General features: G+C 64.2%; 1 protein-coding gene across 2 annotated transcripts in view; it reads left to right on the forward strand.

Annotated features, from left to right (window-relative positions):
- The window catches only part of BTRC (beta-transducin repeat containing E3 ubiquitin protein ligase), a 1,279,452-nt gene that overhangs the window by 878,093 nt on the left and 375,827 nt on the right, over nt 1-25,532 (forward strand). For both annotated transcript variants that reach the window (XM_069239553.1, XM_069239552.1), the window contains one exon: nt 18,389-18,526. In XM_069239553.1, coding sequence (XP_069095654.1) covers nt 18,389-18,526 — 138 coding nt within the window. The remainder of the gene's footprint in view (nt 1-18,388; nt 18,527-25,532) is intronic.

Genomic DNA, 25,532 nt, shown 5'->3' on the forward strand with positions numbered 1-25,532 from the left:
CCCCTCCCACCCACCCCTCCTCTTGCTGCTTCCCCCCCACCCACCCACCCCTCCTCTTGCTGCTTCCCCCCCACCCACCCACCCCTCCTCTTGCTGCTTCCCCCCACCCACACACCCACCCTCCTCTTGCTGCTTCCCCCACCCACCCACCCCTCCTCTTGCTGCTTCCCCCACCCACCCACCCCTCCTCTTGCTGCTTCCCAACCCTCCTCTTGCTGCTCCCCCCCACCCACCCACCCCTCCTCTTGCTGCTCCCCCCCACCCCTCCTCTTGCTGCTCCCCCCCCACCCACCCACCCCTCCTCTTGCTGCTCCCCCCCCACCCACCCACCCCTCCTCTTGCTGCTCCCCCCCACCCACCCACCCCTCCTCTTGCTGCTCCCCCCACCCACCCACCCCTCCTCTTGCTGCTCCCCCCACCCACCAACCCACCCCTCCTCTTGCTGCTCCCCCCCACCCACCCACCCCTCCTCTTTCTGCTCCCCCCCACCCACCCACCCCTCCTCTTGCTGCTCCCCCCCACCCACCCACCCCTCCTCTTGCTGCTCCCCCCCACCCACCCACCCCTCCTCTTGCTGCTCCCCCCCAACCTCCTCTTGCTGCTCCCCCCCACCCACCCACCCCTCCTCTTGCTGCTCCCCCCCACCCACCCACCCCTCCTCTTGCTGCTCCCCCCCACCCACCCACCCTCTTGCTGCTCCCCCCCACCCACCCACCCACCCCTCCTCTTGCTGCTCCCCCCCACCCACTGCCCCCCACCCACCCACCCCTCCTCTTGCTGCTCCCCCCCACCCACCCCTCCTCTTGCTGCTCCCCCCCACCCACCCACCCCTCCTCTTGCTGCTCCCCCCCACCCACCCACCCCTCCTCTTGCTGCTCCCCCCCACCCACCCACCCCTCCTCTTGCCGCTCCCCCCCACCCACCCACCCCTCCTCTTGCCGCTCCCCCCACCCACCCACCCCTCCTCTTGCTGCTCAACCCCTCCTCTTGCTGCTCCCCCCCACCCACCCACCCCTCCTCTTGCTGCAACCCCTCCTCTTGCTGCTCCCCCCCACCCACCCACCCCTCCTCTTGCTGCTCCCCCCCCACCCACCCACCCCTCCTCTTGCTGCTCCCCCCCCACCCACCCACCCCTCCTCTTGCTGCTCCCCCCCCACCCACCCACCCCTCCTCTTGCTGCTCCCCCCCCACCCACCCACCCCTCCTCTTGCTGCTCCCCCCCCACCCACCCACCCCTCCTCTTGCTGCTCCCCCCCCACCCACCCACCCCTCCTCTTGCTGCTCCCCCCCCCACCCACCCACCCCTCCTCTTGCTGCTCCCCCCCCCCCCCCACCCACCCCTCCTCTTGCTGCTCCCCCCCACCCACCCACCCCTCCTCTTGCTGCTCCCCCCCCACCCACCCACCCCTCCTCTTGCTGCTCCCCCCCCACCCACCCACCCCTCCTCTTGCTGCTCCCCCCCCACCCACCCACCCCTCCTCTTGCTGCTCCCCCCCCACCCACCCACCCCTCCTCTTGCTGCTCCCCCCCACCCACCCACCCCTCCTCTTGCTGCTCCCCCCCCACCCACCCACCCCTCCTCTTGCTGCTCCCCCCCCACCCACCCACCCCTCCTCTTGCTGCTCCCCCCCCACCCACCCACCCCTCCTCTTGCTGCTCCCCCCCACCCACCCACCCCTCCTCTTGCTGCTCCCCCCACCCACCCACCCCTCCTCTTGCTGCTCCCCCCACCCACCCACCCCTCCTCTTGCTGCTCCCCCCACCCACCCACCCCTCCTCTTGCTGCTCCCCCCACCCACCCACCCCTCCTCTTGCTGCTCCCCCCCACCCACCCGCCCCTCCTCTTGCTGCTCCCCTCCACCCACCCGCCCCTCCTCTTGCTGCTCCCCTCCACCCACCCGCCCCTCCTCTTGCTGCTTCCCCCCACCCACCCGCCCCTCCTCTTGCTGCTTCCCCCCCAACCCACCCCCACCCACCCACCCCTCCTCTTGCTGCTCCCCCCCCACCCACCCACCCCTCCTCTTGCTGCTCCCCCCCCACCCACCCACCCCTCCTCTTGCTGCTCCCCCCCCACCCACCCACCCCTCCTCTTGCTGCTCCCCCCCCACCCACCCACCCCTCCTCTTGCTGCTCCCCCCCCACCCACCCACCCCTCCTCTTGCTGCTCCCCCCCCACCCACCCACCCCTCCTCTTGCTGCTCCCCCCCCACCCACCCACCCCTCCTCTTGCTGCTCCCCCCCCACCCACCCACCCCTCCTCTTGCTGCTCCCCCCCACCCACCCACCCCTCCTCTTGCTGCTCCCCCCCCACCCACCCACCCCTCCTCTTGCTGCTCCCCCCCCACCCACCCACCCCTCCTCTTGCTGCTCCCCCCCACCCACCCACCCCTCCTCTTGCTGCTCCCCCCCACCCACCCACCCCTCCTCTTGCTGCTCCCCCCCCACCCACCCACCCCTCCTCTTGCTGCTCCCCCCCCACCCACCCACCCCTCCTCTTGCTGCTCCCCCCCCACCCACCCACCCCTCCTCTTGCTGCTCCCCCCCCACCCACCCACCCCTCCTCTTGCTGCTCCCCCCCCACCCACCCACCCCTCCTCTTGCTGCTCCCCCCCCACCCACCCACCCCTCCTCTTGCTGCTCCCCCCCCACCCACCCACCCCTCCTCTTGCTGCTCCCCCCCACCCACCCCTCCTCTTGCTGCTCCCCCCCCACCCACCCACCCCTCCTCTTGCTGCTCCCCACCCACCCACCCCTCCTCTTGCTGCTCCCCCCCCACCCACCCACCCCTCCTCTTGCTGCTCCCCCCCCACCCACCCACCCCTCCTCTTGCTGCTCCCCCCCACCCACCCACCCCTCCTCTTGCTACTCCCCCCCACCCACCCACCCCTCCTCTTGCTACTCCCCCCCACCCACCCACCCCTCCTCTTGCTACTCCCCCCCCACCCACCCACCCCTCCTCTTGCTACTCCCCCCCCACCCACCCACCCCTCCTCTTGCTACTCCCCCCCACCCACCCACCCCTCCTCTTGCTACTCCCCCCCCACCCACCCCTCCTCTTGCTACTCCCCCCCCCACCCACCCCTCCGCTTGCTACTCCCCCCCCACCCACCCACCCCTCCTCTTGCTACTCCCCCCCCACCCACCCACCCCTCCTCTTGCTACTCCCCCCCACCCACTCACCCCTCCTCTTGCTGCTCCCCCCCCACCCACCCACCCCTCCTCTTGCTGCTCCCCCCCCACCCACCCACCCCTCCTCTTGCTGCTCCCACCCCACCCACCCACCCCTCCTCTTGCTGCTCCCACCCACCCCTCCTCTTGCTGCTCCCACCCACCCCTCCTCTTGCTGCTCCCACCCACCCACCCCTCCTCTTGCTGTCCCCCCAGCCACCCACCCCTCCTCTTGCTGCCCCCCCCACCCACCCACCCCTCCTCTTGCTGCCCCCCCACCCACCCCTCCTCTTGCTGCCCCCCCCACCCACCCCTCCTCTTGCTGCCCCCCCCACCCACCCACCCCTCCTCTTGCTGCTCCCCCCCTATCCACCCACCCCTCCTCTTGCTGCTCCCCTCCCACCCACCCCTCCTCTTGCTGCTCCCCTCCCACCCACCCCTCCTCTTGCTGCTCCCCTAACCCACCCCTCCTCTTGCTGCTCCCCCCCAACCCACCCACCCCTCCTCTTGCTGCTCCCCCCCACCCACCCACCCCTCCTCTTGCTGCTCCCCCCCCCACCCACCCACCCCTCCTCTTGCTGCTCCCCCCCCACCCCCACACCCCTCCTCTTGCTGCTCCCCCCCCACCCCCCCACCCCTCCTCTTGCTGCTCCCCCCCACCCCTCCTCTTGCTGCTCCCCCCCACCCCTCCTCTTGCTGCTCCCCCACCCACCCACCCCTCCTCTTGCTGCTCCCCCCACCCACCCACCCCTCCTCTTGCTGCTCCCCCCCACCCACCCACCCCTCCTCTTGCTGCTCCCCCCCACCCACCCACCCCTCCTCTTGCTGCTCCCCCCCCACCCCTCCTCTTGCTGCTCCCCCCCACCCGCCCACCCCTCCTCTTTCTGCTCCCACCCACCCACTCACCCCTCCTCTTTCTGCTCCCACCCACCCCCCCACCCCTCCTCTTTCTGCACCCCCCCCACCCACCCACACCTCCTCTTTCTGCTTAACCCCTCCTCTTTCTGCTTCCCCCCCACCCACCCACCCCTCCTCTTTCTGCTTCCCCCCCACCCACCCACCCCTCCTCTTTCTGCTTCCCCCCCACCCACCCACCCCTCCTCTTTCTGCTTCCCCCCCACCCACCCACCCCTCCTCTTTCTGCTTCCCCCCCACCCACCCACCCCTCCTCTTTCTGCTTCCCCCCCACCCACCCACCCCTCCTCTTTCTGCTTCCCCCCACCCACCCCTCCTCTTTCTGCTTCTCCCCCACCCACCCCTCCTCTTTCTGCTTCTCCCCCACCCACTCACCCCTCCTCTTTCTGCTTCTCCCCCACCCACCCACCCCTCCTCTTTCTGCTTCTCCCCCACCCACCCACCCCTCCTCTTTCTGCTTCTCCCCCACCCACCCACCCCTCCTCTTTCTGCTTCTCACCACCCACCCACCCCTCCTCTTTCTGCTTCCCCCCACCCCTCCTCTTTCTGCTTCCCCCCACCCACCCACCCCTCCTCTTGCTGCTCCCCCCCACCCACCCACCCACCCTCCTCTTGCTGCTCCCCTCCACCCACCCACCCCTCCTCTTGCTGCTCCCCTCCACCCACCCACCCCTCCTCTTGCTGCTCCCCTCCACCCACCCACCCCTCCTCTTGCTGCTCCCCTCACCCACCCCTCCTCTTGCTGCTCCCCCCACCCACCCACCCACCCCTCCTCTTGCTGCTCCCCCCACCCACCCACCCACCCCTCCTCTTGCTGCTCCCCCCACCCACCCACCCCTCCTCTTGCTGCTCCCCCCACCCACCCACCCCTCCTCTTGCTGCTCCCCCCACCCACCCACCCACCCCTCCTCTTGCTGCTCCCCCCACCCACCCACCCCTCCTCCTGCTGCTTCACCCCACCCACCCACCCCTCCTCTTGCTGCTTCCCCCCACCCACCCCTCCTCTTGCTGCTCCCCCCCACCCACCCACCCCTCCTCTTGCTGCTCCCCCCCACCCACCCACCCCTCCTCTTGCTGCTCCCCCCCACCCACCCACCCCTCCTCTTGCTGCTCCCCCCCACCCACCCCTCCTCTTGCTGCTCCCCCCCACCCACCCCTCCTCTTGCTGCTCCCCCACCCACCCCTCCTCTTGCTGCTCCCCCACCCACCCACCCACCCCTCCTCTTGCTGCTCCCCCACCCACCCACCCCTCCTCTTGCTGCTCCCCCACCCACCCACCCCTCCTCTTGCTGCTCCCCCACCCACCCACCCACCCCTCCTCTTGCTGCTCCCCCCCCCACCCACCCCTCCTCTTGCTGCTCCCCCCCACCCACCCACCCCTCCTCTTGCTGCTCGACCCCTCCTCTTGCTGCTCCCCCCCCCACCCACCCACCCCTCCTCTTGCTGCTCCCCCCCCACCCACCCACCCCTCCTCTTGCTGCTCCCCCCCACCCACCCACCCCTCCTCTTGCTGCTCCCCCCACCCACCCACCCCTCCTCTTGCTGCTCCCCCCCACCCACCCACCCCTCCTCTTGCTGCTACCCCCCACCCACCCACCCCTCCTCTTGCTGCTACCCCCCAACCAACCCACCCACCCCTCCTCTTGCTGCTCCCCCCACCCACCCACCCCTCCTCTTGCTGCTCCCCCCACCCACCCACCCCTCCTCTTGCTGCTCCCCCCACCCACCCACCCACCCACCCCTCCTGTTGCTGCTTACCCCCACCCACCCACCCCTCCTCTTGCTGCTCCCCCACCCACCCACCCCTCTTGCTGCTTCCCCCCACCCACCCACCCCTCTTGCTGCTTACCCCACCCACCCACCCCTCTTGCTGATTCCACCCACCCCTCTTGCTGCTTCCCCCCACCCACCCACCCACCCCTCTTGCTGCTTCCCCCCACCCACCCACCCACCCCTCTTGCTGCTTCCCCCCACCCACCCACCCACCCCTCCTCTTGCTGCTTCCCCCCACCCACCCACCCACCCCTCTTGCTGCATCCCCCCACCCACCCACCCACCCCTCTTGCTGCATCCCCCCAATCACCCACCCACCCACCCCTCTTGCTGCTCCCCCCCACCCGCCCACCCCTCCTCTTGCTGCTCCCCCCCACCCGCCCACCCCTCCTCTTGCTGATCCCCCCACCCACCCACCCCTCCTCTTGGTGCTCCCCCCACCCACCCACCCACCCCTCCTCTTGCTGCTCCCCCCACCCACCCACCCACCCCTCCTCTTGCTGCTCCCCCCACCCACCCACCCCTCCTCTTGCTGCTCCCCCCACCCACCCAGCCCTCCTCTTGCTGCTCCCCCCACCCACCCACCCCTCCTCTTGCTGCTCCCCCCACCCACCCACCCACCCCTCCTCTTGCTGCTCCCCCCACCCGCCCACCCCTCCTCTTGCTGCTCCCCCACCCCTCCTCTTGCTGCTCCCCCCCACCCACCCACCCCTCCTCTTGCTGCTCCCCCCCACCCACCCACCCCTCCTCTTGCTGCTCCCCCACCCACCCACCCACCCCTCCTCTTGCTGCTCCCTCCACCCACCCACCCACCCCTCCTCTTGCTGCTCCCCCCACCCACCCACCCCTCCTCTTGCTGCTCCCCCCACCCACCCACCCACCCCTCCTCTTGCTGCTCCCCCCACCCACCCACCCCTCCTCTTGCTGCTCCCCCCACCCACCCACCCCTCCTCTTGCTGCTCCCACTACCCACCCACCCACCCCTCCTCTTGCTGCTCCCCCCACCCACCCACCCACCCCTTCTCTTGCTGCTCCCCCCAGCCACCCACTCACCCCTCCTCTTGCTGCTCCCCCCAGCCACCCACCCACCCCTCCTCTTGCTGCTCCCCCACCCCTCCTCTTGCTGCTCCCCCACCCCTCCTCTTGCTGCTTCCCCCCACCCACCCACCCACCCCTCTTGCTGCTTCCCCCCACCCACCCACCCACCCCTCTTGCTGCATCCCCCCACCCACCCACCCCTCTTGCTGCATCCCCCCATCCACCCACCCACCCCTCTTGCTGCATCCCCCCACCCACCCACCCACCCCTCTTGCTGCTCCCCCCACCCACCCACCCCTCTTGCTGCTCCCCCCCACCCACCCACCCACCCCTCTTGCTGCTCCCCCCCACCCACCCACCCACCCCTCTTGCTGCTCCCCCCCACCCACCCACCCACCCCTCTTGCTGCTCCCCCCCACCCACCCACCCACCCCTCTTGCTGCTCCACCCACCCGCCCACCCCTCCTCTTGCTGCTCCCCCCACCCGCCCACCCCTCCTCTTGCTGCTCCCCCCACCCGCCCACCCCTCCTCTTGCTGCTCCCCCCACCCACCCACCCCTCCTCTTGCTGCTCCCCCCACCCACCCACCCCTCCTCTTGCTGCTCCCCCCCCCCCACCACCCCTCCTCTTGCTGCTCCCCCCCCACCCACCCCTCCTCTTGCTGCTCCCCCCCCCCCCACCACCCCTCCTCTTGCTGCTCCCCCCCCACCCACCCCTCCTCTTGCTGCTCCCCCCCCACCCACACCTCCTCTTGCTGCTCCCCCCCCCACCCACCCCTCCTCTTGCTGCTCCCCCCCCACCCACCCACCCCTCCTCTTGCTGCTCCCCCCCCACCCACCCACCCCTCCTCTTGCTGCTCCCCCCCCACCCACCCACCCCTCCTCTTGCTGCTCCCCCCCCACCCACCCACCCCTCCTCTTGCTGCTCCCCCCCCCCCCACCCACCCCTCCTCTTGCTGCTCCCCCCACCCACCCCTCCTCTTGCTGCTCCCCCCACCCACCCACCCCTCCTCTTGCTGCTCCCCCCACCCACCCACCCCTCCTCTTGCTGCTCCCCCACCCACCCACCCCTCCTCTTGCTGCTCCCCCACCCACCCACCCCTCCTCTTGCTGCTCCCCCCCCACCCACCCCTCCTCTTGCTGCTCCCCGCCACCCACCCACCCCTCCTCTTGCTGCTCCCCCCCACCCACCCACCCACCCCTCCTCTTGCTGCTCCCAACCACCCACCCACCCCTCCTCTTGCTGCTCCCCCCCACCCACCCCTCCTCTTGCTGCTCCCCCCACCCACCCACCCCTCCTCTTGCTGCTCCCCCCACCCACCCACCGCTCCTCTTGCTGCTCCCCCCACCCACCCACCCCTCCTCTTGCTGCTCCCCCCCACCCACCCCTCCTCTTGCTGCTCCCCCCCACCCACCCACCCCTCCTCTTGCTGCTCCCCTCCACCCACCCACCCCTCCTCTTGCTGCTCCCCTCCACCCACCCACCCCTCCTCTTGCTGCTCCCCTCCACCCACCCACCCCTCCTCTTGCTGCTCCCCTCCACCCACCCCTCCTCTTGCTGCTCCCCCCACCCACCCGCCCCTCCTCTTGCTGCTTCCCCCCACCCACCCGCCCCTCCTCTTGCTGCTTCCCCCCACCCACCCGCCCCTCCTCTTGCTGCTTCCCCCCACCCACCCACCCCTCCTCTTGCTGCTCCCCCCCACCCACCCCTCCTCTTGCTGCTCCCCCCCACCCACCCCTCCTCTTGCAGCTACCCCCCACCCACCCACCCCTCCTCTTGCAGCTACCCCCCACCCACCCACCCCTCCTCTTGCTGCTCCCCCCCACCCACCCACCCCTCCTCTTGCTGCTCCCCCCCACCCACCCCTCCTCTTGCTGCTCCCCCCCCACCCACCCACCCCTCCTCTTGCTGCTCCCCCCCCACCCACCCACCCCTCCTCTTGCTGCTCCCCCCCCACCCACCCACCCCTCCTCTTGCTGCTCCCCCCCCACCCACCCACCCCTCCTCTTGCTGCTCCCCCCCACCCACCCCTCCTCTTGCTGCTCCCCCCCACCCACCCACCCCTCCTCTTGCTGCTCCCCCCCACCCACCCCTCCTCTTGCTGCTCCCCCCCACCCACCCACCCCTCCTCTTGCTGCTCCCCCCCACCCACCCACCCCTCCTCTTGCTGCTCCCCCCCCACCCACCCACCCCTCCTCTTGCTGCTCCCCCCCCACCCACCCACCCCTCCTCTTGCTGCTCCCCCCCCACCCACCCACCCCTCCTCTTGCTGCTCCCCCCCCACCCACCCACCCCTCCTCTTGCTGCTCCCCCCCCACCCACCCACCCCTCCTCTTGCTGCTCCCCCCCCACCCACCCACCCCTCCTCTTGCTGCTCCCCCCTATCCACCCACCCCTCCTCTTGCTGCTCCCCTCCACCCACCCACCCCTCCTCTTGCTGCTCCCCTCCCACCCACCCACCCCTCCTCTTGCTGCTCCCCTCCCACCCACCCACCCCTCCTCTTGCTGCTCCCCTCCCACCCACCCACCCCTCCTCTTGCTGCTCCCCTCCCACCCCTCCTCTTGCTGCTCCCCTCCCACCCCTCCTCTTGCTGCTCCCCTCCCACCAACCCACCCCTCCTCTTGCTGCTCCCCTAACCCACCCCTCCTCTTGCTGCTCCATGCCCCCCAACCCACCCACCCCCCTCTTGCTGCTCCCCCCCACCCACCCAGCCCTCCTCTTGCTGCTCCCCCCCCACCCACCCACCCCTCCTCTTGCTGCTCCCCCCCCACCCACCCACCCCTCCTCTTGCTGCTCCCCCCCCACCCACCCACCCCTCCTCTTGCTGCTCCCCCCCCACCCACCCACCCCTCCTCTTGCTGCTCCCCCCCCACCCACCCACCCCTCCTCTTGCTGCTCCCCCCCCACCCACCCACCCCTCCTCTTGCTGCTCCCCCCCCACCCACCCACCCCTCCTCTTGCTGCTCCCCCCCACCCACCCACCCCTCCTCTTGCTGCTCCCCCCCACCCACCCACCCCTCCTCTTGCTGCTCCCCCCCACCCACCCCTCCTCTTGCTGCTCCCCCCCCACCCACCCAACCCTCCTCTTGCTGCTCCCCCCCACCCACCCACCCCTCCTCTTGCTGCTCCCCCCCCCCACCCACCCACCCCTCCTCTTGCTGCTCCCCCCCCACCCACCCACCCCTCCTCTTGCTGCTCCCCCCCACCCACCCACCCCTCCTCTTGCTGCTCCCCCCACCCACCCACCCCTCCTCTTGCTGCTCCCCCCCCCCACCCACCCACCCCTCCTCTTGCTGCTCCCCCCCCACCCACCCACCCCTCCTCTTGCTGCTCCCCCCCCCACCCACCCCTCCTCTTGCTGCTCCCCCCCTAGCCACCCACCCCTCCTCTTGCTGCTCCCCCCCTATCCACCCACCCCTCCTCTTGCTGCTCCCCTCCACCCACCCACCCCTCCTCTTGCTGCTCCCCTCCCACCCACCCACCCCTCCTCTTGCTGCTCCCCTCCCTCCACCCACCCACCCCTCCTCTTGCTGCTCCCCTCCCACCCACCCACCCCTCCTCTTGCTGCTCCCCTCCCACCCACCCACCCCTCCTCTTGCTGCTCCCCTCCCACCCACCCACCCCTCCTCTTGCTGCTCCCCTCCCACCCCTCCTCTTGCTGCTCCCCTCCCACCCACCCACCCACCCACCCCTCCTCTTGCTGCTCCCCGACCACCCACCCACCCCTCCTCTTGCTGCTCCCCTCCCACCCACCCACCCACCCCTCCTCTTGCTGCTCCCCTAACCCACCCCTCCTCTTGCTGCTCCATGCCCCCCAACCCACCCACCCCCCTCTTGCTGCTCCCCCCCCAACCCACCCACCCCCCTCTTGCTGCTCCCCCCCCACCCACCCACCCCTCCTCTTGCTGCTCCCCCCCCCACCCACCCACCCCTACTCTTGCTGCTCCCCCCCCCCACCCACCCACCCCTCCTCTTGCTGCTCCCCCCCCCACCCACCCACCCCTCCTCTTGCTGCTCCCCCCCCACCCACCCACCCCTCCTCTTGCTGCTCCCCCCCCACCCACCCACCCCTCCTCTTGCTGCTCCCCCCCCACCCACCCCTCCTCTTGCTGCTCCCCCCCCACCCACCCCTCCTCTTGCTGCTCCCCCCCCACCCACCCACCCCTCCTCTTGCTGCTCCCCCCCCACCCACCCACCCCTCCTCTTGCTGCTCCCCCCCCACCCACCCACCCCTCCTCTTGCTGCTCCCCCCCACCCACCCACCCCTCCTCTTGCTGCTCCCCCCCCACCCACCCACCCCTCCTCTTGCTGCTCCCCCCCCACCCACCCACCCCTCCTCTTGCTGCTCCCCCCCCACCCACCCACCCCTCCTCTTGCTGCTCCCCCCCCACCCACCCACCCCTCCTCTTGCTGCTCCCCCCCCACCCACCCACCCCTCCTCTTGCTGCTCCCCCCCCACCCACCCACCCCTCCTCTTGCTGCTCCCCCCCCACCCACCCACCCCTCCTCTTGCTGCTCCCCCCCCACCCACCCACCCCTCCTCTTGCTGCTCCCCCCCCACCCACCCACCCCTCCTCTTGCTGCTCCCCCCCGCCCACCCACCCCTCCTCTTGCAGCTCCCCCCCCACCCACCCCTCCTCTTGCAGCTCCCCCCCCACCCACCCACCCCTCCTCTTGCTGCTCCCCCCCCACCCACCCACCCCTCCTCTTGCTGCTCCCCCCCCACCCACCCACCCCTCCTCTTGCTGCTCCCCCCCCACCCACCCACCCCTCCTCTTGCTGCTCCCCCCCACCCCTCCTCTTGCTGCTCCCCCCACCCACCCCTCCTCTTGCTGCTCCCCCCCCACCCACCCACCCCTCCTCTTGCTGCTCCCCCCCCACCCACCCACCCCTCCTCTTGCTGCTCCCCCCCACCCACCCACCCCTCCTCTTGCTGCTCCCCCCCCACCCACCCACCCCTCCTCTTGCTGCTCCCCCCCCACCCACCCACCCCTCCTCTTGCTGCTCCCCCCCCACCCACCCACCCCTCCTCTTGCTGCTCCCCCCCACCCACCCACCCCTCCTCTTGCAGCTCCCCCCCCACCCACCCCTCCTCTTGCAGCTCCCCCCCCACCCACCCACCCCTCCTCTTGCTGCTCCCCCCCCACCCACCCACCCCTCCTCTTGCTGCTCCCCCCCACCCCTCCTCTTGCTGCTCCCCCCACCCACCCCTCCTCTTGCTGCGTCCCACCCCTCCTCTTGCTGCTCCCCCCCCACCCACCCACCCACCCCTCCTCTTGCTGCTCGTCCCCCACCCACCCACCCCTCCTCTTGCTGCTCCCCCCCCACCCACCCACCCCTCCTCTTGCTGCTCCCCCCCACCCACCCACCCCTCCTCTTGCTGCTCCCCCCCACCCACCCACCCCTCCTCTTGCTGCTCCCCCCCACCCACCCACCCCTCCTCTTGCTGCTCCCCCCCACCCACCCACCCCTCCTCTTGCTGCTCCCCCACCCACCCACCCACCCCTCCTCTTGCTGCTCCCCCCACCCACCCACCCCTCCTCTTGCTGCTCCCCCCACCCACCCACCCACCCACCCCTCCTCTTGCTGCTCCCCCCACCCACCCCTCCTCTTGCTGCTCCCCCCCCCCACCCACCCACCCACCCCTCCTCTTGCTGCTCCCCCCGCCCACCCACCCCTCCTCTTGCTGCTCCCCCCACCCACCCACCCTCCCCTCCTCTTGCTGCTCCCCCCACCCACCCACCCTCCCCTCCTCTTGCTGCTCCCCCCACCCACCCACCCCTCCTCTTGCTGCTCCCACCCACCCCTCCTCTTGCTGCTCCCCCCAACCCACCCACCCCTCCTCTTGCTGCTCCCCCCACCCGCCCACCCCTCCTCTTGCTGCTCCCCCCACCCGCCCACCCCTCCTCTTGCTGCTCCCCCCACTCGCCCACCCCTCCTCTTGCTGCTTCCCCCCACCCGCCCACCCCTCCTCTTGCTGCTTCCCCCCACCCGCCCACCCCTCCTCTTGCTGCTTCCCCCCACCCGCCCACCCCTCCTCTTGCTGCTGCCCCCCACCCGCCCACCCCTACTCTTGCTGTTGCCCCCACCCGCCCACCCCTCCTCTTGCTGCTGCCCCCCACCCACCCACCCCTCCTCTTGCTGCTCCCCCCCACCCACCCACCCCTCCTCTTGCTGCTCCCCCCCACCCACCCACCCCTCCTCTTGCTGCTCCCCCCCACCCACCCACCCCTCCTCTTGCTGCTCCCCCCCACCCAACCACCCCTCCTCTTGCTGCTCCCCCCCACCCACCCACCCCTCCTCTTGCTGCTCCCCCCACCCACCCACCCCTCCTCTTGCTGCCACCCCTCCTCTTGCTGCTCCCCCCACCCACCCACCCCTCCTCTTGCTGCTCCCCCCACCCACCCACCCACCCACCCCTCATCTTGCTGCTCCCCCCACCCACCCACCCCTCCTCTTGCTGCTCCCCCCACCCACCCCTCCTCTTGCTGCTCCCCCCCACCCGCCCACCCCTCCTCTTTCTGCTCCCACCCACCCACTCACCCCTCCTCTTTCTGCTCCCACCCACCCCCCCACCCCTCCTCTTTCTGCTCCCACCCACCCCCCCACCCCTCCTCTTTCTGCTCCCCCCCACCCCCCCACCCCTCCTCTTTCTGCTTCCCCCCCACCCACCCACCCCTCCTCTTTCTGCTTAACTCCTCCTCTTTCTGCTTCCCCCCCACCCACCCACCCCTCCTCTTTCTGCTTCCCCCCCACCCACCCACCCCTCCTCTTTCTGCTTCCCCCCTCCCACCCACCCCTCCTCTTTCTGCTTCCCCCCTCCCACCCACCCCTCCTCTTTCTGCTTCTCCCCCACCCACTCACCCCTCCTCTTTCTGCTTCTCCCCCACCCACTCACCCCTCCTCTTTCTGCTTCTCCCCCCCCCACCCACCCCTCCTCTTTCTGCTTCTCCCCCCCCACCCACCCCTCCTCTTTCTGCTTCTCCCCCACCCACCCACCCCTCCTCTTTCTGCTTCTCCCCCACCCACCCACCCCTCCTCTTTCTGCTTCTCCCCCACCCACCCACCCCTCCTCTTTCTGCTTCTCCCCACCCACCCACCCCTCCTCTTTCTGCTTCCCCCCACCCACCCACCCCTCCTCTTTCTGCTTCCCCCCACCCACCCACCCATCCTCTTTCTGCTTCCCCCCACCCACCCACCCATCCTCTTTCTGCTTCCCCCCCACCCACCCACCCATCCTCTTTCTGCTTCCCCCCCACCCACCCTCTTTCTGCTTCCCCCCCACCCACCCACCCCTCCTCTTTCTGCTTCCCCCCCACCCACCCACCCCTCCTCTTTCTGCTCCCCACCCACCCACCCCTCCTCTTTCTGCTCCCCACCCACCCACCCCTCCTCTTTCTGCTCCCCACCCACCCACCCCTCCTCTTTCTGCTCCCCCCCACCCACCCCTCCTCTTTCTGCTCCCCCCCCACCCACCCCTCTTCTTTCTGCTCCCCCCCACCCTCCCACCCCTCTTCTTTCTGCTCCCCCCCACCCTCCCACCCCTCTTCTTTCTGCTCCCCACCCCCACCCACCCCTCCTCTTTCTGCTCCCCCCCACCCACCCACCCCTCCTCTTTCTGCTCCCCCCCACCCACCCACCCCTCCTCTTTCTGCTCCCCCCCCCCACCCACCCCTCCTCTTTCTGCTCCCCCCCACCCACCCACCCCTCCTCTTTCTGCTCCCCCCCCACCCACCCCTCCTCTTTCTGCTCCCCCCCACCCACCCACCCCTCTTCTTTCTGCTCCCCACCCACCCCTCCTCTTTCTGCTCCCCCCCACCCACCCACCCCTCCTCTTTCTGCTCCCCCCCACCCACCCACCCCTCCTCTTTCTGCTCCCCCCCACCCACCCCTCCTCTTTCTGCTCCCACCCACCCACCCCTCCTCTTTCTGCTCCCACCCACCCACCCCTCCTCTTTCTGCTCCCCCCCACCCACCCACCCCTCCTCTTTCTGCTCCCCCCCCACCCACCCACCCCTCCTCTTTCTGCTCCCCCCCACCCACCCACCCCTCCTCTTTCTGCTCCCCCCCCACCCACCCCTCCTCTTTCTGCTCCCCCCCCACCCACCCCTCCTCTTTCTGCTCCCCCCCACCCACCCGCCCCTCCTCTTTCTGCTCCCCCCCACCCACCCGCCCCTCCTCTTTCTGCTCCCCCCCACCCACCCGCCCCTCCTCTTTCTGCTCCCCCCCACCCACCCACCCCTCCTCTTTCTGCTCCCCCCCACCCACCCCTCCTCTTTCTGCTCCCCCCACCCACCCCTCCTCTTTCTGCTCCCCCCCCACCCACCCCTCCTCCTTCTGCTCCCACCCCTCCTCTTTCTGCTCCCCCCGCACCCACCCACCCCTCCTCTTTCTGCTACCCACCCCTCCTCTTTCTGCTCCCCCCCACCCACCCACCCCTCCTCTTTCTGCTCCCCCCCACCCACCCACCCCTCCTCTTTCTGCTCCCCCCCACCCACCCACCCCTCCTCTTTCTGCTCCCCCCACCCACCCACCCCTCCTCTTTCTGCTCCCCCCCACCCACCCACCCCTCCTCTTTCTGCTCCCCCCCCCCCACCCACCCACCCCTCCTCTTTCTGCTCCCCCCCACCCACCCACCCCTCCTCTTTCTGCTCCCCCCCACCCACCCACCCCTCCTCTTTCTGCTCCCCCCCACCCACCCACCCCTCCTCTTTCTGCTCCCCCCCACCCACCCACCCCTCCTCTTTCTGCTCCCCCCCCACCCACCCACCCCTCCTCTTTCTGCTCCCCCCCCACCCACCCACCCCTCCTCTTTCTGCTCCCCCCCCACCCACCCACCCCTCCTCTTTCTGCTCCCCCCCCACCCACCCACCCCTCCTCTTTCTGCTCCCCCCCACCCACCCACCCCTCCTCTTTCTGCTCCCCCCCCACCCACCCCTCCTCTTTCTGCTCCCCCCCCACCCACCCACCCCTCCTCTTTCTGCTCAACCCCCACCCACCCACCCCTCCTCTTTCTGCTCCCCCCCCACCCACCCACCCCTCCTCTTTCTGCTCCCCCACCACCCACCCACCCCTCCTCTTTCTGCTCCCCCCCACCCACCCACCCCTCCTCTTTCTGTTCCCCCCCACTCACCCACCCCTCCTCTTTCTGCTCCCCCCCCACCCACCCCTCCTCTTTCTGCTCCCCCCCACCCACCCCTCCTCTTTCTGCTCAACCCCTCACCCACCCACCCCTCCTCTTTCTGCTCAACCCCTCCTCTTTCTGCTCCCCCCCACCCACCCACCCCTCCTCTTTCTGCTCCCCCCCACCCACCCACCCCTCCTCTTTCTGCTCCCCCCCACCCACCCACCCCTCCTCTTTCTGCTCCCCCCCACCCACCCCTCCTCTTTCTGCTCCCCCCCACCCACCCACCCCTCCTCTTTCTGCTCCCCCCCCACCCACCCCTCCTCTTTCTGCTCCCCCCCCACCCACCCCTCCTCTTTCTGCTCCCACCCCTCCTCTTTCTGCTCCCCCCCCCCCCACCCACCCCTCTTCTTTCTGCTCCCCCCCCACCCACCCCTCCTCTTTCTGCTCCCCCCCCACCCACCCACCCCTCCTCTTTCTGCTCCCCCCCCACCCACCCACCCCTCCTCTTTCTGCTCCCCCCCCACCCACCCACCCCTCCTCTTTCTGCTCCCCCCCCACCCACCCACCCCTCCTCTTTCTGCTCCCCCCCCACCCACCCCTCCTCTTTCTGCTCCCCCCCCACCCACCCACCCCTCCTCTTTCTGCTCCCCCCCCACCCACCCACCCCTCCTCTTTCTGCTCCCCCCCCACCCACCCACCCCTCCTCTTTCTGCTCCCACCCACCCACCCCTCCTCTTTCTGCTCCCCCCCACCCACCCACCCCTCCTCTTTCTGCTCCCCCCCACCCACCCACCCCTCCTCTTTCTGCTCCCCCCCACCCACCCACCCCTCCTCTTTCTGCTCCCCTCCCACCCACCCACCCCTCCTCTTTCTGCTCCCCTCCCACCCACCCACCCCTCCTCTTTCTGCTCCCCTCCCACCCACCCACCCCTCCTCTTTCTGCTCCCCTCCCACCCACCCACCCCTCCTCTTTCTGCTCCCCTCCACCCAGCCACCCCTCCTCTTTCTGCTCCCCCTAGCCACCCACCCCTCCTCTTTCTGCTCCCCCTAGCCACCCACCCCTCCTCTTTCTGCTCTCCCCCCTACCCACCCACCCCTCCTCTTTCTGCTCTCCCCCCCACCCACCCACCCCTCCTCTTTCTGCTCTAACCCCCACCCACCCACCCCTCCTCTTTCTGCTCTCCCCACCCACCCACCCCTCCTCTTTCTGCTCTCCCCACCCACCCACCCACCCCTCCTCTTTCTGCTCTCCCCCCACCCACCCACCCCTCCTCTTTTTGCTCTCCCCCCACCCACCCACCCCTCCCTGCTCTCCCCCACCCACCCGCCCCTCCTTTTTCTGCTCTCTACTCCTCTTTCTGCTCTCCCCCACCCACCCCTCCTCTTTCTGCTCTCCCCCGACCCACCCACCCACCCCCCTCTTTCTGCTCTCCCCGACCCACCCACCCCCCTCTTTCTGCTCTCCCCCCGACCCACCCACCCCCCTCTTTCTGCTCTCCCCCCGACCCACCCACCCCCCTCTTTATGCTCTCCCCCGACCAACCACCCGCCCTCATTCCTGCTCTCCCCCATACCCCCCTCTTTCTGCTCCCCCACCCGCCCTCCCATCCCTGTTTCTTACCCCACCCACCCTCCCATCCCTGTTTTTTCCCCGTACCTGTTTTTTCCTCCCACTTGCCCTCCCGTCCCTGGTTTTTCCTATCACCTGTTCTCCTGTTCCTGTTTCTTCCTCCACCCCCACTCGCCCCTGTTTCTTCTCCCACCCGCACTTCCGTCCCTGTTTCTTCCCTCACTGGCCCTCCTGTTCCTGTTTCTTCCCTCACCCTCCCTCCCATCCTTGTTTCTTCCTCCCACCCTCCCTCCCATCCCTGTTTCATCCGCCCACCGTCCCTCCCATCCCTGTTTCATCCGTCCACCGTCCCTTCCATCCCTGTTTCTTCCGACCACCCTCCCTCCCATCCCTGTTTCTTCCGACCACCCACCCTCCCATCCCTGTTTCTTTTACCCACCCTTCCATCCCTGTTTCTTCCCCATCCCTGTTTCTTCCGCCCTCCCTCCCTCCCATCCCTGTTTCTTCTGAATCCCTGTTTCTTCCGCCCAGCTGTTCTCCCGTTCCTGTTTCTTATGTAATTGTCTTTGTTCTGTATCTTCTTCCCCTCCCCGTTCCCCCCCATTGGCCACCTCCAATGCTCTTTTAAAATAATGTTCATTACTACCAAGTTCAAAAACTCTGCATGTGCAATGCAAAAAAGAGAAGGAAAGATTCACAAGTAATGTTTATTGTAGGATCCCTAAGATTCTTTAAAAAATTCCTGCTGCACTGATGGCCGGTATTAACTTATTTATTCTCTTCCTCCTGTTTGCAGACAATAGAAGCTAACTGGCGGTGTGGAAGGCACAGCTTACAGCGCATTCACTGTCGGAGTGAAACCAGCAAAGGAGTTTATTGCTTACAGTATGACGAACAGAAGATAGTCAGCGGCCTAAGGGACAACACAATCAAGGTAAGCTGCTTGGGAGAGAATATAACACGGGTAGTATTCACTGATAATGTGTATAGTCTTTCACAGCTCCCTTTTATGCAAGCAGGAATATTTATAGGCCTAGCTAAATTTTAAGAATCAATTAGCCTTTCTAATTGTTAGCAATCAAATTAGGTTTTGCTGTATCTTGAAAGAACTATAATTAATAGCAAGTGTTTCAATGAAATGTTTTAGTTCCTTGTGCATGGTTTAAAGCCATCTAGATGATTAATTCCTAGTTTCTGGGTTTAACAAAATACTGCTCAGCAGATGAATGAATTTCCTTTACATTATGCTATTGCTTCGGAGGAATAGCTAGATTTTCAAGTGGACCCTAATCAGTTTGAAAAATCTGAGGTAAATTGTCTTGAAAAAGGTGTGTTTGAGCTTACAAGATAAAGGCACTGACGTATCTTCAAAACATCAAATCGTTTTGTTGTCGTCTACAGAAACGCTTAATATATGCCACACAATTGAAAATAGTATTTTGCATTTATTACTTACTGTACCACTGCAATTTTTGTTATTGCTCCAGCCATTGCCACAGATGGCCTGTTGCAGTCAGGGGCAACCAATCCGTTATGGCAGAGGAGCGTCGCCCCCTGCTGAAGGGCAGCAGAAAGAAGCAGAAAAACAAGCATTTGCAATGCAGTGGGTCTCACGTTTACTTGAGTTAAAGCTATTTGTGTTGTAAACTCCTAACCAGACTTTTCTTGCCACATAAACTGAAAATGAAAAGTAGAAAATGTTCACATAAACGAGCCGATGGCCACCATGAGTGCAAAGCAGACACACAAAAGGAAGCAGAAGTTTGCTCGCAGTGAAACGTATCGGCAAAAGTTCAATTATCCATGTAACTGTCAAAAGTGCAAATATCCAGTAACAGGGTCGATGTCATGCACAGCACTCGACTACTGCCCAGCGAGATCCCACAGCCTACAAAATAAAGAGAAAAAGTAGTCAAGAAACCATACCGAAAACATGGAGCCTTGTATGTTTTCAGTAGTTGGCCAGTGTGCTCGAAGGGCGGGCTAAACACAGGAAAAGGCATGACGTATGCATGCCTTTCACTAATTAAATCAAGTGAATTTTAAAAGGCAAGCCCACAAACCAACCAAACTGATGGGTGTGACATGGGCGTGGTTAAAAGCCCACAGAGACATTACACCAGGGACAGAGCGCTTTGCACACTCAACCCTAATAAAATGATAATAAAAGTATTTTATTATCATTTTATTTTTTTGCTTAGCCACTGCCAGTCTGCTGAGTCAAGGGTGTGGTGGGCCAGCATCCTTTGTGTCAGCAGGGGAAGTAGTAGGTGCACTCTTAAGTGCATATATCAGTTTGCCCCCCCATCCCCGCTCTGCTCCCTGCACCTCCAAGCCTTCCTAGCAGCAGCCACACTGGCTGCAGTGTTGATGAGAAACAGAACCACTTGATAGCTAGCATCATGTAACACAGGTGTTGTGGCCATGACTTTTTTTTAAAAACCTTAACGATGGCTGATATTGAAGCACAGATATTAACTGCTGAAAATAAGACCTCCAAAACAAAGGTGGAATTTGTGGATATAAAACCAGGGCAGACAAATGAAGTCCAATCCGCATGTAAAGAACTGCTGTCTCTCCTTAGTTTTGAGTAGTTGTATTTTATTGTTCACACTTTATACATCACATTCCAATGAGAATAGGCAGCCAACACGTGTTTCGTCACAATGACATTTTCAAGGCTGTACAATAGCGCTGTAAACAGTATATCGTATAGCTTGGCACTGCACGTAGATCCAGTTCATCCAATCGTATGGATGGTATACAAGAAGAATCTAAGTAATGTTTCAAGACCAACTTCTGGTGTCCTAAAGGTCAGTGTACTGGGGCCATGATAAGCCAAACAGTGAAGAACGCCAGGACAATGTATGTATGAGGAGTGGGGTATTTATCCACTGATGTACCGGACCAGACCGAGCTTTGTGCCCTGACTTGCTCACCCTAGGTGGCAGGATGTCCTACCGGTTAAGCACCAGTCTTATTGCAGACTTCTTCTCACCATTACATTTGCCTCACTGATTGACAGCAGGTTGGATGTGCAAACACCATGGCATTGCTGCCTTTCTTCTTAATTGTTAAAGGTGGAATTTGTTTTCCTTTCTTTTGTTGTAGCGTGACTTTTTCATTGACCGCCTAGTCCTGTGTGCCTTCTTTTGGCACACACTGTATGTAGAAAGCTTATAATGGAATCACTGTAACTGAAAGCCTCATCATGACCTTTGGGTGCTGAGACAGCATACAAAGGGCTATGAGTAGAGCTGGTTTGCAACCATTTAAGTCTATCACTCCTATGCACATCATGTGACTGTATGTGTTAATTCTACTTTCTCCCTCTGCACATTGTAATTATTATGTCAGAAACTGATATCGATGTGGGCAACCTCTGAAATAGACACCATATTTTCTCCTCAAAGCAGCCTCTCCATCCAGCATGAAATCTTATCCCAACTACAATTGCCAATCATATAACGATCACATGCAAGACCAGCTATTCTTACATTAGACTACCAACTTTTATACTTACAATGTGATTTGCTCTCAGTAATGTTCAAGCCATCCATGGTTTTATATACGACAGAGAACGTTACTGCTAGGAGGTATCCTACTGCTTCTTTAGATCTGAATTTCACCCCCAGTGAGACCTTATGTCTGAAAACTAAGCAACCCTTTACTGCCTGTGTGCTGTACTATGTGATTTCATAGGTAGCATAGGAACGGACAGGTTGCAATCAGTTTCACAAATCATTTCACAGTGTCTTGTGCATCTTCTCATTATTTAGTAAAAGAAGCAGAAGGCTGGATTCTTGATTTCCTAAATATTAAGGTGGTCATTACAACCTCGGTGGTCTTTTTGCAAGACCGCCGAGGGACCGCCGTGCTGAAGACCGCCAGTGCAGGTGGTTTTCCGCACGGCGAATTATGACTGCTGGCAGCCCTCCGTCCTTTTCCGGATGGAGAGCCTCCAGCAGCCATACTGGCGGTCAGCGGGGATGTGGAGGTTGCTCCACCTCCACCTCCCTGTCAACAGAACACCACCCACCGAATCACGTTCCGTGATTTGGCGTGGCGGTGTTCTGTTGATGGGGTGCTGACAGCGGAGCAGCCCCCATGGATCCCGTCCCCTCCCGGAGGATCAACAGACCAGGTAAGTTGATCGTCCGTTAGGGGAGGGTGGTGGGGGGGTGTTGTGTGCGTGAATGGAGGTGTCCGTGTGAGGATGTAGAGGGGGTGTGTGAGTGAGTGCATGCATGCGGGTGTGTGTTGTGTTTGGAAATGTGTGCGTGTCTGTCTGTATGTCTGAATGGATGTGTGCGTGTATGTCTGTATGTGGGTGTGCGTGTATGACTGTGTGTGTGGCTGTTGGCATGTTTGGTGATATGTGTGCGGGTATGTGTGTTGGTGGTGTATGCATGCGTGTACAGTGTGTGTCTGGGTTGCGATATTGGGGTAGGGGTGGGGAGGGGGGTCCTGCCACCTTTGGGAGGTGGCAGGCGGGTGTGGGGGGAGGAAGCGTGGTGGGGGGTGGGGGAGACCCCTATCAGTGGCAGGGAAGGAATTCCCTGGCACTGATAGTGCTTACCGCCATGGATTTCATGGTGGTTCCCAACCCCATGAAATCCATGGCGGTCAGCCGGGTCGTGATTCTGCCGGCGGTCTTGTGGCAGCTGCCGGGCTGTAGACCCAAGTCTCCAGCCCAGCGGTGGTCTCCGCCCTGGCGGTCGGATTGGAGAAGTGCCAGATGACCATGGCACCATGGTCATAATTCCATTTTTTTTTACCGCCAGTCTGTTGGTGGTAAGACCGCCACTTCTCCGCCAACCACCAGGGTCGTAATGAGGGCCTAAGTCTTTCGAATACTAATTTTCTCAATATTGAATACTCAATATTAAAGTCTCAGCACTCTACCCCCAACTATTCTGTCTCCTTAAAGTGTGATTGCCATACATAGCTAAGTGTGCGATTATTCTTGAATAATTTCCACAGGGATCTACCAAGCCCAGCCGATCCTTTATTACACAGCTTTCAGAAACTGTGTTTTTCTGATGGATACAACTACCTGTGGATTCCTCACCTAATGAATACTCCCATGGCGCCAGCATTCGACGGAAATCTTCTTCTTAGTCTCTGCACGTCGACGAGGACGTCATTCCAGCCACGCGACGCCGTCTGACGTCATACAGGCAATAAGAGGTCCTCGACGACGTGCCGACGTCAGTTCCCTTTTTTCCGTGCATTCGAAACGGTTATCTTCGAGGGAGCAACTGTTACTTTCGTGGTTACAGTGTATTTTTGCTGCGTAGTCCTTCGCTACAGTAAGAATGTCGCAGAGAAAGTCGGGTTTTAAGCCTTGTCGTGAGTGTGGGGGCAAGATGTCAGTTACGGACCCTCACTCCGACTGCCTTTGGTGTTTGAGCTCCGACCACGACGTCGCGACTTGCGATTCATGCCAGCACATGAATCCAAAGGCCCTCAAGGAACGTGAGGCGAAGTTGTTTATGGCGAAGTCGAAAAAAGAAAAACATCACAAGAAGCCTTCTTCACCAAGGCATCGGCGTCATCGAGACTCCCGGCGCCGTAAAGAATCACGGCGCCATTCAAGCAAGGAGACTCGTTCTAGGTCTTCGGATCGGATCGGCGCCGGAGGGCTTGGGAGGTCAGTCCCACGGTCACGCCGCATCCATCGACGCCGTTGCCTTCTCCGGCGTCGCCGACTTCACCTGGACAGGCGTCGGTGATTGAAGTGGTGCAGCCTCAAGTGTTGTCTCCGGCGTCTCAGACGTTGAGGCCGGCGTCGGGGTCGCCTTCGAGACAGGCACCCCAGTATCCGGCTTTCCCCACCCCTGGAGCCGATAGTACCGCATTCCTAAATGCGATGTATACCGTCTTCCAACAGATGGCTCCAGGGGGTGCTCCAGCTGGCCCTTTGGCCTTTTCTTTGGGTGATCCTGCGCCTCTACGGCCGGCACCCTTTATGCCCTTTCTCCCTTTTGGGAACGTGGGCTCGGCGCCGGTGGCTGCTGCGGTGGCTTCAGAGGGATTGGCCCCGGAGATTTCCATCCCGTCGACGTCGGGATTTCGTCCTGTGACTCCGGTGGGTCCATCCGCTCCGAGTGCTCTTTCATCGGCGCCGAAGTTACCTGTGGCGCCGGACGTGGCGTCGGTGGCTTCTGAAGATCGGCGCCGATCTTCGAATTCGGCGGAGGCATTGTCGACTCCGCATATCGAGCAGAGGCTTCATTCGAGGAGACGTGCTCTCCGTTTATTAGAGGAGCAGGAGTACCAAAGAGTCCTGGAAGAAGGAGAACTAGAGGACTCGGATGATGGACTGCATGGTCTAGAGACGGCCAGTGGGCTGGACACTTCCCCTGAGTGGGATCTTTCGTCTCCAGGGGAATACACGGAGGAGGCTGCTTCCTTTCACGCAGTGGTACGGAAGGCGGCTAGTTTTCTGGACCTGCCTTTGCCGGTGGTAGAGGAAAAACAGAACATTTTGACAGAGGTGCTACATCCGGCCTCAGCTGCGGCGGAACCACTCTTGCCGTTTAATGACGCTTTGCTGGATCCGGTGCTAGAGGTGTGGAAGAGACCAGTATCTTCCCCAGTGGTTCACAGAGCCGTAGCCAGGAGGTATCGAGCTGCACCAACTGACCCTGGCTTTCTTTCTAGGCACCCTACACCGGAGAGCTTGGTGGTGCAGGCCTCCTGTTCATCCAAATCAGCGCCTGGTTCGTTCCCGACGGTGCCTGGAGACAGGGACTCGAAGAAACTGGATGCGCAGTCCAAGAAGATTTTTTCGTCCTGCAGTCTGGCGTTGAAGGCCACCAATGCAACTTGTATACTGGGGAGATATATTCATGCTCTTATGGATGACATTTCCTCATCATTTACGGAGCTTCCCCAGGGTCTTTTGGATGTTGTTTCAGATGCCCAGGCTGCCGCGACCCACATTATTCAGACTGGGCTAAACACAACCGACTCGGTGGCCAGAGCGATGGGCACAACTGTGGTGGCAAGGAGGCAGGCCTGGCTCCGTAACTCGGGGTTTTCTGCGGATGTGCAGTCAACCTTATTGGATCTCCCTTTTGATGGGGACAAGCTGTTTGGGGCCAAGGCAGATTCGGCCTTGGAACGTTTTAAGGAGAGCAGGGCCACAGCTAAATCATTAGGGCTCCAAGCTCCTTCTTCCTCTGCCTCTTCCAGATTTTTCAGGAGGTTTCGTGGATTTGGGCGTGGCTCTTCCTCCTCTTCCTTTCGGGGGAGATACCAGCAACCTGCTTCTTCCCATCCCTATAGATCTTTTAGAGGGAGAGGTAGGGCCCGCACCAGAGGAGCCTCTCAGCAGCACTCTGCCTCTTCCTCATCCTCTGGAGGGGTGCAGCAGGGGAAGCAGCCTTAGGCTTCCACCATTTCCCACTCACTCCTCTCCTGTAGGGGGAAGATTACAGCATTTTCTCCGCAAATGGAAGACTGTTACAATGGACACTTGGGTTCTCAGTATTGTGGGAAAAGGCTACACCCTTCCCTTTCGGGAGTTCCCGCCCCTCATCCCGCCCCGCCCATCTTATTGTTCAGAAGAACACCTCCTGTTGCTAGAACAGGAGGTTCAAGTCCTCCTTTCAAAGGGCGCGGTGGAGTTGGTCCCAGAGCAGGAAAGGGGTCAAGGTTGTTACTCAAGGTATTTCCTGATTCCCAAGAAGGATGGTCGGTTGAGACCAATCCTGGACCTGAGGATCTTGAATTGGTTCCTCAAACAGGAAAAGTTCAAGATGCTGTCCCTAGCTCAGGTGCTTTTGGCGTTGAACAAGGAAGATTGGATGGTGTCTGTCGACTTGCAGGATGCTTACTTTCACATCCCGATACTCAAGTCGCACAGGAAGTATCTCCGGTTTGTGGTAGGGTCGCAATACTATCAGTTTGCGGTCCTCCCGTTTGGTCTTACT

This window comes from Pleurodeles waltl, chromosome 6, assembly GCF_031143425.1.
Source record: "Pleurodeles waltl isolate 20211129_DDA chromosome 6, aPleWal1.hap1.20221129, whole genome shotgun sequence".
Taxonomy (NCBI): domain Eukaryota; kingdom Metazoa; phylum Chordata; class Amphibia; order Caudata; family Salamandridae; genus Pleurodeles; species Pleurodeles waltl.